Below are 13,505 nucleotides of genomic sequence, written 5' to 3'. Positions count from 1 at the left end.
GGATAAGTAGAATTAATACAGTGATGTAAAAGTTTGTTTATTTTTGAAGGACATCTATTATGAGATAGATTTCTATGCAGTATTAAAGCTATATGATTTGAGATTGCTTCTTAAAGCAAAAGGTATTTTAAAGTAGAAACAAGCTAGCATTTATTATACACTTGCTTGACTGGATGCTGTATATATATTTTCTTGTTTCACCCTCCCAATTACCTTTTAAAGGAGCTATCATTATGCTCATTTAACAGATGGGACATTGTTCCTCAAAGTGCTTAAATGGATTGCTGAGAGTTGTTTTAATTGGAATTTGCTAAGTTGTGATTTTTACGGAATAGCCACATCCTTTCACTGTAGTTCATGGATCACAAAGCCAAAAGCTGTTAAAAAGTTTACATACACTTCAGTATTTAGTTCCTGCTCACCATCTTGTATCTTCCCCACTGTTCTTGCCTCTTGACTCAGAAGCCTCTCAGAATATATTTGAATTGAGTTGATGGCATATTAAAAAATATAAAAGCTATTGTCATATCATGACTATTTTTGTTATTAAAATAAAATTATTATTTATTAAATATGAAATTATTTTTAAATCAATTATTAAAAAGAGCTTGTAAAATATTGGTCTGGGCATGTCTCCAAAAGTATATTATTTTAAATTATTTTATTGGTTTTAACTTAGCCATCTCTAAAAGCACCTATCCTTAATATTACACAGCTATTTGTGGTTCATTGAGTTAGTGTTGGATAATTATAAATAGAAATTTTTAAAAAATAACTGGTCAGAATAGACCAAGAGTCTTCAGATTTATGGAGATTTATTTAAGCGATAATATATGGAAAGTGAGTATGTGTAGTCACAATAGAGACTCTGGGGGATGGGTAGTACCCTAAGATTCTGAAAGACTGTGTGGAGAAAAGGTAATATAAAACATTTTATTCCATCCGGTGGTTGGTTGTTGAAAATTCCTAGAACTTGGTTTTGGACTTTGCACTAGAGGATTTTACAAAATAGCATTCTTTGAAAATGAAGAGAAAGCCTGGGGTAGTGGCAAATTCTTTGTCTGTGAGGTTTTTATAATACAAACAAGTAATCACTTGAGAAAAAAATGCCTTCTTGTACTGTGATTGTGTGTGTGTGTGTGTGTGTGTGTGTGTGTGTGTGTGTGTGTGTGTGTATTTATGTTTATGTTTATATTTGGGATGGAAAATGTATGAAACAGCTGAGCAAGTCAAAAATCGGTTTTCATAGGAGCATAAATTAGCAAGTCTGCGAGGCATGGAGGAGATAGAGAGATTCAGAAGATTCAAAAGACCCACTTTAGCATTGTCTCATAGCTTTCCTTACCATGAACATGTGCAGAATCCTTTAACTCCTCCAGATTTTTTTAATAGCTCTACAGTTCATTTTGTCTTTCTCCCTTCATTGCCTATGGATCTCAGTATGTGGGAATTTTTGAATCTATACCTGTGTTCATTAAAAAAAAAAGTAAGATTGTATAATTTAATTAAAATATAAGTATAACATTTAAAATAAAGAATAAAAATCCACCATTTTAAAATAAAAATAATATTGAAAGGATAATTACTATAACATTTTTATATAATGTTTTATCAGTTGGGAATATAATTTTTTATTACATTTGTATTCAGTGCTCATTGAAAATTCAGGTGTTAAGGGTAGGATGCAGATTCTCTCTCTCTCTCTCTCTCTCTCTCTCTCTCTCTCTCTCTCTCTCTCTCTCTCTCTCTCTTTTCCCCTGCAGAGAGGTAGTATAATAACTCTTTAGAGCTTCAGCACATAGGCTCCAGATCACAATTCCACTCCTTCTCTCTGCCTCAGTTTTCCATCTCTAATATTACATAATTTGATGCAAAATTCTAAGGCTTATGAATCCCTAGTATGTTGTGAACCTACAATATATGTAGATATTTACAATTATATTATATTGTCACAAATGCTTTTGAAAAATATCACAAATGATAATGGAAGCCCAAGATTTAAATGTCTCTATATGAAACAATTCTCATAAAATAAACCTCTTTGGGAAAGTAATGGGAGCTGAGATTTCAAATCCACTCTAAGTCAAAACCATATTATGAGTTTCACCCAAGCAGGCATAAATCATCTGAGAACCAGTGACTGTAATTATTTTACAACTTGTTTTGATTGTATTTTGCTTTGACAAAATCCAAATTGATTCCAACAATTATATAGACTCTCAATGATATTTCTGAAATTGACACTGGGACCAAAGAGTTTGTAGAGTAAAAAATCTGGGCCTTGGCCAGGTAGCTCAGTTGGTTAGAGTATCATCCTAATACCCCAAGGTTTCAGGATGGATTCTCAGTCAGGGCACATTCAAGAAGCAACCAGTCAATGCATAACTAAGTTGAACAACAAATCTATGTTTCTCTTTCCTTTCCTCTCTCTCTCTCTCTAAAATCAATAAATTGAAAAGAAAAGAAAAGGAAAGAAAAGAAAAGAAAAGAAAAGAAAGAAAAGAAAAGAAATGAAATGAAAAGGCATCCAGGGGAATCATTAAATCCCAATGAATGAAAGAACAGGTCATGCTGAAACCAGTTTGGCTCAGTGGTAGAGCACCGATCTGTGGACAAAGAGGTCCAGGGTTCGATTCCGGTCAAGGGCATGTACCTTGGTTGCAGGCACATCTCCAGTAAGAGGTGTGCAAGAGGCAGCTGGTCGATGTTTCTCTGTCATCGACGTTTCTAGCTCTCTAGCTCTCTCCCTTCCTCTCTGAAAAAAAAACCAATAAAATATATATATTTTTTTAAAAGAAAGAACAGGTCATGATTGTGTAGGATGTCGGTCAAAGAATGAACTTAGGGACCCAGAATGGTGCCAGTGGCTGTGACAATAATATCAGATTTATCAAATGATTATTCTCCAGGCATTATGCTAAGCATTTTGCTTGCCTTATGTCATCTAAATCTCACTGCAAAACTATGAAGTGTTTCTAGTACTGTGTCCATTTTGTAGATTAAAACATGACTCTGAGAGGGTACTCTCCTATTCCCTGGTGTCTATATTGTGATGACACATCAGGGTTCTAAATGTAGTCTTTTGACATTTAAACCTGAACTTGAAAAAGATAACACAATTTGTCATAAATGATTACATTTTAAACCCTTGAGAAGAATGCATATTTATGAAAACATTCATATTTTTTACCAGTGGATAGGGCCTATATGTATTTGTGAATTTGATACATAATATATATATATATATATATATATATATATATATATATATATATATATATATAATTTGTGTGTGTATGTGTGTGTGTGTGTATGTGTGTGTGTGTGTGTATATGTATTTCTATTATTATCCCCAATATGTAAGGCAGCCCTTAAGTTAGAAATGTCTTCTTTCTTTCTTTTTGTAAAAAGTCTCACGCTTTATAAAGGATGTCTAAAGCACAATGCTTTATAATTAATCAATTAGGAGCATCAGAAGGGAACACTTTTATCTTATTAGTAGTCTATGGTATCTTCTTCCTAACTATCATGTTCACACCTTGGCATGCTATCACTAAAATTAGCTTTTCAACACTAATTATTATACTGATTTAATTTAACACATTATGCAGCTCTCAGATGATTCACACAGTAGGATGCTCATAGGACACAATAGCAAGGCAATTTCCTTGAAATACAGCTTGCTTTTAATACTTGCCAGGGAGAAAATAGCTTTTATTACCAGAATTCTGAGATACACCCTGTATGCTTAACTGTGTCTCTATTCAATTCTGGTTATTTTCCCCTAAATATAAGTAGACAGCAAAGGTCCAGGAAATAACCGAATTATATTAAGCCTCTCTTTTGCTCTGTTTCCTACTAAACCAGAGAACAAATGAAGTCTCTCCAGGAGGCCCTGCAAAATCAACTTAAAGAGACATCCGAGAAAGCAGAAAAACAACAGGCTACTGTAAGTGTGCTTCTTTTTTTGTATCCTTTGATATGAGGTTACTTAAAAAAAATCACTATAAAACAAATAAACATGTAAAAATAAAAATGAATATACAATAAAGAAAGTTCAGTCACTAATATCATAAAAATTCAAAAATATTTTTGTTGTTGTATGTGATCCTTAGGGGATTTCTAGTTTTCAACCCTCATTTAGGGATGGAAAACTGAAGGAGGTAAAGAGGGGGGCAGGAGTGCTGGGGTCAGGCCTTACATCAGTGCAATGGTCCTTGAATTGTGGGGTGTACCTGTCTTTGAACTTTAAATTAAGCTGTACAGATCCCAAGCCACACACCACATCAAGTGAGGGCATATCATCTGCCTCTTTAGTCAGCACCACAGGTGATTCTGATACAAAGTTTAAGAAACAAAATTATCTCACCCTAGCTGGTTTGACTCAGTGGAGAGAGCATCTGGTTATGGATCTAAGGGTCCTGATTCCATTCCAGCCAAGGACAGGTGCCTCGGTTGCAGGCTCCTCCCTGGTCAGGGCAAGTATAGGAGGCAACTAGTCCATATGTTTCTCTCACATTGATATTGCTCTCTGTCTTTCCCTCTTTCTTCCACTCTCTTTAAAAACTAATGGAAAAATATCCTTGAGGGAAGATAAAAAAAAAAGAATCAAAATTATCTCCAGATATATTCTTTCAAATAATGTTCTCTTGACACCACTTCCCCCCCCACACACACACACATTTTAGTTCTTATAACTGATATCCAAGCATAGGGATGATAGAAATGATGATGCTCTTGAAAGCAGTGATGAAAACAGATTTCTATCTTATTCCCCAGATATCTGTTGAACCATTTATGGGGATTCAGCCCTGTATCTTGTATCCTGAACCTGAACTTGTTTTAAAGTATAATACAATATATTGAGAGAAAAATCAAAATTATTGTATGATCAATAGGGAACACTGCCACTAAATATAAAGTTTATTTCTCACAGTTCTCAAGGGAAGTGGCATGTCACATGACAGGGACTGCAGGGAAGCACCATATGGCCATCAGGCAGAGAGAGGCAGGGGAACTGTGGGCACGAGCTTTTACTGTGGCTTCTGTGGGAAGGAATGGGTGAGGCAGAGTGAGTAGTAAAAGGAATAATCAGTTTAAATTATTTCATTGGGCCCTGTGGCATAGAAACCACACCTGATGGTCTGATTACCTGGTCCTAGGTGATTAAGGCAGAACATAGTGAAATGGAGTGTGAAAACTTGATACAAGGAATGGTTGGGGTTGTGAGCTCTGTATTGGTTAGTCTGTATTTGAAAAGCATAACATCAGAAGGCAGACATGTTTGGAGGGGGTTGGAGAAGGAGCAGCAAGAGGTTGAAGTAGGATGACTCAGACATATTATTATGTTCTCCATATCAAGGCTTGTCTGCATATATATGTAGGGTGGATACTAAAGCATCATATTTACAGAAGCCCCAAATATATGATTAATACAGTCTCTATCCAAGTGAATTACCTGGATCTCAGCCCCTTTAAGAACTTTCAGCCTACCTTCTCATTTGCAAGGCTTACTTAAATAACCTAAATTAGGGTGTGGAGTTTTGCTTCTGAAACTCCACCCTGTCTGTCATCAGGGACACAGGCTTCCTGAAGACTATATAATAGTGAATATTGACTTTCCTAGATATAGGATTGTTTCTTACTAATGGATTCACTGTTATCTGTTCTGCCCACTTATAGGACAAGCATACATTGGTTCTTCCCTGCTATGCAATGTATCCTAATGTTTGCCTCTCTAGACATCAGATATTATATGAAGAACAGACACACTTTCAGCATCAGCATATTGATCTCTCCCTTTAGCACCTGACCCAGCCTACTAGGTGGTCCTCTTTCAATCCCATTTCCATCTTGATCTATCACATTTAATCAGGGCTTCTTCATTGCCTTGTTGCAAATGAAGGCAGAGCAGAATAGAAGTGCTCACACATACAAATAAAGGTGTGTGTGTGTGTGTGTGTGTGTGTGTGTGTGTGTGTGTGTGTTGTTAGAGGCCCGGTGCACAAAATTTGTGCACTTAGGAGGGGGTGGTCCCTCAGCCTGGCCTGCACCCTCTTGCAGTCTGGGAGGCCTCAGCGGATGTCCGACTCCTCTGTGGGGAGTGGGCCTAAGCCATCAGTTGGACATCCTTATCACTGGGGTGGAGGCAGGAGAGGATCCTACCACCACCACTGCACTCGCAAGCCATGAGCCCAGGTTCTGGCTGAGCAGTGCTCCCGCTGTGGGAAGGCATCAACAGGGTTCAGCTCTTGTATTAAGTGTCTGCCCCTGGTGGTCATGCACATCAAAGCAACCGGTCACTCTGCCATTCAGTTGATTTGCATATTAGCCTTTTATTATATAGAATAGTGTGTGTGTGTGTGTATCGTATATATTATACATATATATTATACATATATATTATATATACATTAATGTGTGTGTGTGTGTGTGTGTGTGTGTGTGTGTATGGAAAGACAAAGACGGGATAGGAGAGAATCAGAATATATTTCAGCACAGAATTCTCCTTTTTCATTGTATCTTTTATATAATCTATATATATAAAAAGCCAGCTACCCTAACACTGTAATGACCAGAATGACCGCTCAATATAATGCCCACTGTGGCCAGCGAACCAGTCTGATCAGGGGATAGGGCCAGCTGGCCAACCATCCATGGCCTCTTCCCTAGGCCAACCTGTCCTGAATTGGACTCTCCTACCCTGATCAAGGGCAGGGCCATACAGCCAAATGCCCCTCCCCCACACCCTCCATCCACCTTCTCATCAGACAGCCCCGCCCCTGATCAGCCCTCCCCACCACAATAGGCCCTTAGACACTCCCCCTGGCCAGCCCCACTCCTGATTATAGCCCCCAACCTCAATAGGAGATGGGGCTGGCAGCCAACTTCCTGCAGCCCCTCCCCCTGCCTGGCCTCACCCCAGATCAGACTCCCACCCTGATTAGGGGCAGCGCTGGCTGGCCAACCACCCATGGTCCCCAGTCAGCACTCCCTTATCTCATTTGGACTTGGGGCTCACCAGCCAGTTGCCCCTCCCTTCAGCTGGCCAGACCGTGATTGGCCCCGATTGGGGCAGGCCAGCCAGCCAACCTCCCACCATCTCCTCCTCCCAACAGGCCCACTCCTGAACTGCCTCAATTGGGGCAGCCAGACCCCACCATGCACAAATCCATGCACTGGACTTCTAGTTAAAATATATAAAAGAAAATTTAGCACATGGTCTATAAACCTTCAATTAGAAATAAAAATCTTGGAATGACTAGATGATGTGAAGTAGTCCCAAAAGGTATATCTCATTTCTCTCTTAAAGTTAACAAATGCATACCCCATGCCACTGTCTGATGACAAAGTCAGAAAATGTAGGCATTACTATAGTCACAGTTCACAGTAGAGACAAAACTTCCAAAGGAACTTCAAAGTAAGTTTTACTGGAGCTGGCCCAATGTGTAAATGAGAAATTACTATCTTGGTATTTGATCTTTGCCAGAATATATAAAAGGAGATAAGAGAATGGAGAATGAAGAACAGAAGAGAGTAAATTTCAGACAGCTTTAGTGTCAGTACACTTGATACTTGTTTCTCCTGTGAGAGCCTTTTTATGTGGTAGTAGTCCCCTTATGAGAATAGCCCACTGTGATATTCTGGGACAGAGACTGATAAAAACTTTACATCATCTATGATAAGAACACTCTAGACTTTTATCTATACTCCAGGGAAGTCAATATCAGAACTAGGAAATAGACTGGTCTCTCTTTCTTACACAGATAAATGCCCACTCTTTTACCTAATATTGGACAACCTAATGAATTTCTGAAGCACTCCACAAATCAGAGAACTCATCTCTTGGGTTCCCTTCTTGATTCCTATAAACTTAGTGCCCTTGCAGATAGGACCTTCCTATATGTAACAGTAACACATGCACATCTGTTATTACCATATCATTTGTGTTATAATTGCCTCTTTATCTATTACACTAGGAGAAGGAACCATAAATGGATACAGTTTTATAAATCTGTTAAAGGCAATTTTTTTTTACAGTATTCTATCTTCATAACACAACCAAAAAACAAACAAACTGGTATTAAATAATCTTTGATGACACTTCAAATATTTTACATGCTGATAACTTAAAATAATGTATTCAGAAAATAAACGGCATAACGGAATATCAAACAAATTCATTCTAGAAAACTCCTCTGGAAAACTTGAATAAATTTTATATTCAATTGTCTGCAAAATTATTTTATGAGTAGAAGTTAAAATATTCCTCAAATTTCTTTTCTCTACCTGTCTTCCACACCTACTAGAACAGTGTACTATAGAAAGGTGTTTAATCACACTCAATATATATGCACATACACTCATATAAGTAAATGTATGTTTCTATTATGAGAAAAAAAAGTTTAAGTCAGCAACAAGTATTCTTCTTATGTGTCATAGGCTCTTATAATTTTTACTCAAATATAAGAAAGCAACTTTCACTGATAAATGTGAAATTTACATGTAAATTCTTAGATAAATAAATATCAAAAGCCAAAATTCTTAAAGAAGAAATTCATTACTTGAATAGCCAAATATGGATGGAATTTTATGGGGCTAAAGAAAGATCTCCTTTCCCAAAAATTTCAGAGCCAGGAAGTTTTTTTGTTTTTGTTTTGTTTTGTTGTTGCTACTGCTGCTGTTGTTTGTTGTTGTTGTTGTTGTTGTTCTTCTTCTTCTTCTTCTTCTTCTTCCTCCTCCTCCTCCTCCTCCTCCTCCTCCTCCTCCTCCTCCTCCTCCTCCTTCTCCTCCTCCTTTCCTCACCCAAGGATATTTTTCTATTGATTTTTAGAGAAAGTGGATGAGAGAGGGAAAGACAGAGAGAAACTTCAATGTGCGAGAAGCACATCTATTAGGTGCCTTTTTCATGAGCCCTGACCAGGGCCTTAGCCAGGGAGGAGCCTGCAGCTGATGTATGTGCCAGGTCCACAGGTCAATGCTCTATCCACTGGGACAAACCAGCTAGAGTAAACCAGAAATTTTTTACTATTGTAACTTTTACCTAATTTGTAATATATTTTTATTTGTTTCAGAGAGGAAAAGAGAGGGGGAAAGAGATAGAAACATCAATGATGAGAGAGAATCATTGATCAGTTGCCTCCTACTGGGGATCAAGCTTGCAACCTGGGCATATGCCCTGACAGAGAATTGTAGTGTGACCTTCTGATTCATAGGTCAGTACTCAGCCACTGAGCCATGCCAGCTGGGCATTTCTACCTGAGTTTTAAAAATCAATTTATTACTAGGCCAATTCCTAAGCAAATATGTTTTTGGAAAATAGAAAAATATCTAAATTTTCTGATTTTGTAAGCATGCATATTTATTATTTTAAATCAATTAATGACAGTGTGCATAAACTGATATTGCAGAAGACCATAGAAAAATCAAGCAACAGTTTAGAGAAAAGGAGTTACACTGTTTATTATGCCTGCGGACTCAGCGAAATAACTTCCTAAGTCTGAGCAAAGTAACATGCAGGGAACTTATCTTTTATATCTTTCTGTTGTCTTTGTCCCTCAAATATGGATTATGCTTCCAGTCCTTTTTGCAGGCTTTGCATAAAGGCCCTAGGTGTTGGGGGTCTCCAGGTCATATCTAGTGGTATGGCCTGGTGCCAGCATTAATAACCTCCCTCCAGTGCTCTGCACTGTTCGGTTTATGGCCTCTGTGAAATGTGAGCATTTAGGTAACAGGTTCTTCAAGACCAGTTTCTGGGAAAGAGGCAGTGACTTAATTATAGGTTATCAAGAATGTACACTGAGCTTGCTGGCCCAGATTCAGATTGTTAGTCCCCCAAATTGCAGGGTTACATTGGAATTAGCCTTTTTTGCCTCCTCACTAATAGCCAGTTTTCATTGGTAAATGCAGATGCAAAAATGCTACATAAACAAATTTAAGAGTATATTAACAAAATATATCTTTAATAAATGTATACATCTGCAGCTGAAATAAATAATACTTATATCTTTTAAAGCATTTGTTCTGTTTCAAATTGAATGACAATTTTATAAGTAGAGGCTAGAAAGACATGACTGAAACCATAACAAATATGATAATAACATACATTTATTAAAATTATTTATATAGCTATATAAATTATAATATATAAATATTTGTATGGCATGTATACATTTTATATTTACATATAGATACTAGTATATACCATATTATATAATACAAGTCATTTTATATACTTTATATATAGATATTACACTATATACAGAGTATTAAATATGTTGATGCAAAATCTATAAATGTACATTTTATATATTTTTAATGTTTATTGGTAACATCTTTGAGAACACAGATCTCATATTATTGAGAGCCATAACACTTCCAAATATTTATAAAAATTCAGTTTATGCTTTTTCACCCTATATGAAGATTCTAGGTTAACTAAGGATAATATATATATGTATATATATAATTATTGAAATATTTGTAATAATAATATATATATATATAATTACAAATATTTCAATAATTATTTTTTTGCCATGAAGACTATAGTTGGTGTAATTGAAGACTGACTTAGAAAGGAAAATTAAGATAACTGTTCCTGCTCACTCTCAAAGAAAACATATTTGGAATTGATTCTATAAATATTGTTGTGCTATTTTAGATTTAAGAGCAGATAAACATATCCTTGATTACATGTGAAATTACTATGCCTTTGTGCATAAAAATAACAGATTGTATATTTTATGCCAGATATGTTGCAAATACCCGCATCTTTTGGTACATTTATAGCAAAATACTTGCAACTTGACCGTGATATTGCTTTTAAATTACAAAATATAAAAAAGGATAACTTTCTGAAAAATTAAGGTGAAAAGTGGTAAAGAATCTCTTGATCTAATTCTGTTGAAAACATTTTTTATGGCCAAAACCGATTTGGCTCAGTGGTAGAGCACTAGTCTGCGGACTGAAAGGTCCTGGGTTCGATTCTGGTCAAGGTCATGTACATTGATTGCAGGCACATCCCCGGTAGGGGATGTGCAGGAGGCACCTGGTTGATGTTTCTCTCACATCCATATTTCTAGCTATCTCTCTCTCTTCCTCTCTAGAAAACATCAATAAAATATATTTTAAAAAAAGAAAACATTTTTTTATGAATATGTGAACTTTTGTTTTTATCCCCAAGCAAATAAGGGCATGACAAATCTTTCAAATCTGTGTTCCTTGTGAAATACCTAATAGGCAGGAAGAAGTTCTCAGGTGTAACCAAGTAATTAAAGATATTAATATTCATTAGAGGCATTCCATTACTCTTGCTAATTTTTATGGCTTAGCTTGCCCTAAATAAGATATAATTAGTCTAAGGGCAAGAATTAGCTTCAAGCTTTGACTTTCATTAAGAATAAAGAATTACTCTGTTCTTTCATTCTTTATTCAATGCAAATAAATGATATTTTTGCCTCTGAGAATTACTAGTATTTTTAAACTATCTGCTAGAAAGGCTCATTTTTCCAAGAATGTTAAAACTTGCTGCAATTCCAGACTCATGGTTTCAAAATGCTCAAACTTTTTAAACATTCTGAATATAATTTAGGTCCTAAATATCTGAGTATTACAGCCTCAAATATTTTTGTCAATCTGTCCCAAATTAACATTTAAACAATTATCGTCTTTACATTGCAATATATTTTCATTATAATTTTAAATATATATTTTATTGATTTTTTACAGAGAGGACGGAAGAGAGATAGAGAGCTAGAAACGTCGATGAGAGAGAAACATCGACCAGCTGCCTCTTGCACACCCCCTACCAGGGATGTGCCCGCAACCAATGTACATGCCCTTGACAGGAATCGAACCTGGGACCTTTCAGTCCTCAGATGGAAGCTCTAACACTGCGCCAAACCAGCTTCGGCTATTTTCATTATAATTTTAATTTGAGCTAGGTGTTAATTATGGATAACTGAACAGTATCACAGTCTGAGGATTTGGGGAAAATAATGGTATCAGTGGAAGAGCATGATATTAATATAAACAAAATGGATTTAAATAGTTCATGATTTAAACAAAAGTCAAATTTGTAACATATAAAATTTGCTGGTGCTCATAGAGTGCTTATATAGATGTAGTGTAAGCCTTGAGAGTTGCTTTTCTCTTTTCTGTAGTGCAAGGGCATGACTTAAGAGTGATTGCAAAAGCTTTCACTGCAAAGAAGTGTTTATTTTAAAGATGGCTATCTCAAGTAAACACATCACCAGCCACAGAAAGCTTTGTTTTCTCTCCTCCCTTTCCCCCCACACCTACATCCACTCATTGGTTTTAGAAGTTGTTGTTGATCTCCATAACTCATTGATTACTCTTTGGATTGCTTGTTTTTTTCTTCCCAAGCTTAAATTCCCTTATGTTTTAAATTCACCAATAAAGAAGGAGCTCATGACATTGGTCCTTCACCTTCAATCCCAATAAAAGTAGAATGTTAGGCCCAGCTTCCTTGCCTCTCTCATCTCTCCTTCCTTGCCTCTCTCATCTCTCTCTCTCACTGTGTGGCTCCAGGTGTGCCATGTAATTTCTAGGACTCATGAGTAACAAACCTTTATTATTTAAAGTTTCCTGATGGTTATATAACTAAACCCATTGGCTGCCTGCTGCAATGAAATCTAAACTTGTGCAACAGATGCTGGAGAGAGAGAGAGAGAGAGAGAGAGAGAGAGAGAGAGAGAGAGAGAGAGAGAGAGAGAGAGAGAGAGAAAAGAAAAAAGGAAAAGGGTTTATTTGAGTGCTGATATCTTGAGAAGATGGGGGACTCCTGTCCTCAAAAAAACCCACCTTAATATATCAGTGCAAGCAGAGGTTTTTATAAGGAGGGAGATGGAAAGCAGAACAAAAAGATCAGGGAAGGGCCTGTGGACTTGCAATCTCTCCTCTAGACTAATTGAGGAGATGCTGAAGGGAGGTGTGAATGTGCCACTTCTTAAATGCTTCCACCTCTCATTCCAGTGCTGTTTCATTCAAGGGAATCTGTAGATACAGCAGACACCTGCAGGTCTTCAGGGCTGCTGCCAAGCAACACTTCTTCACCAGAACAGGACACTCTAAGCTGTAAAATAAGCTAGATAAGAAGTAAAAACGCAAGAGTTTATTTACATACTCTAAGAAAACAGAGATGGTTGTATCCTTGGGAGAATGCAGAATGCATAACCTTTATTGCTTTATTGAAATGTTAAGTTTTGGTTATAGTAATTGCTGAGGGTGTCTTATAAATCATAATAAAAACAACAATAACTATAAAAAATCTAAGCCTTCCTCTCTCTCTGAAAGAAATAAAACTAAATTGAAAAAACGGAAATTGAGGTTTTAACGGAGAAGGAATACCTTTATAATGTACATCTCAGTTAAAAATATTATATTACATGAGAAAAGGATATTTTTATATACTCAAATAGATTTATATATATGAATTGGGCAATGAAAGTTTAGTTAATAAAAATGGTAATCATTTGTTCTTT

General features: G+C 36.4%; 1 protein-coding gene across 1 annotated transcript in view; it reads left to right on the top strand.

The window, feature by feature from the left end:
• The window catches only part of LUZP2 (leucine zipper protein 2), a 278,267-nt gene that overhangs the window by 145,737 nt on the left and 119,025 nt on the right, over nucleotides 1-13,505 (top strand). Inside the window, 1 exon segment of the mRNA XM_045577714.1 lies at nucleotides 3,868-3,949. Within this exon segment, the coding sequence (XP_045433670.1) occupies nucleotides 3,875-3,949 (75 nt within the window). The 5' untranslated portion in view covers nucleotides 3,868-3,874.

The sequence above is a fragment of the Pipistrellus kuhlii genome, unplaced genomic scaffold (assembly GCF_014108245.1).
Source record: "Pipistrellus kuhlii isolate mPipKuh1 unplaced genomic scaffold, mPipKuh1.p scaffold_m20_p_9, whole genome shotgun sequence".
Taxonomy (NCBI): Eukaryota; Metazoa; Chordata; class Mammalia; order Chiroptera; family Vespertilionidae; genus Pipistrellus; species Pipistrellus kuhlii.
The sequence above is the reverse complement of the archived record's forward strand: the minus strand, read 5'-3'. Positions and strand labels throughout refer to the sequence as shown.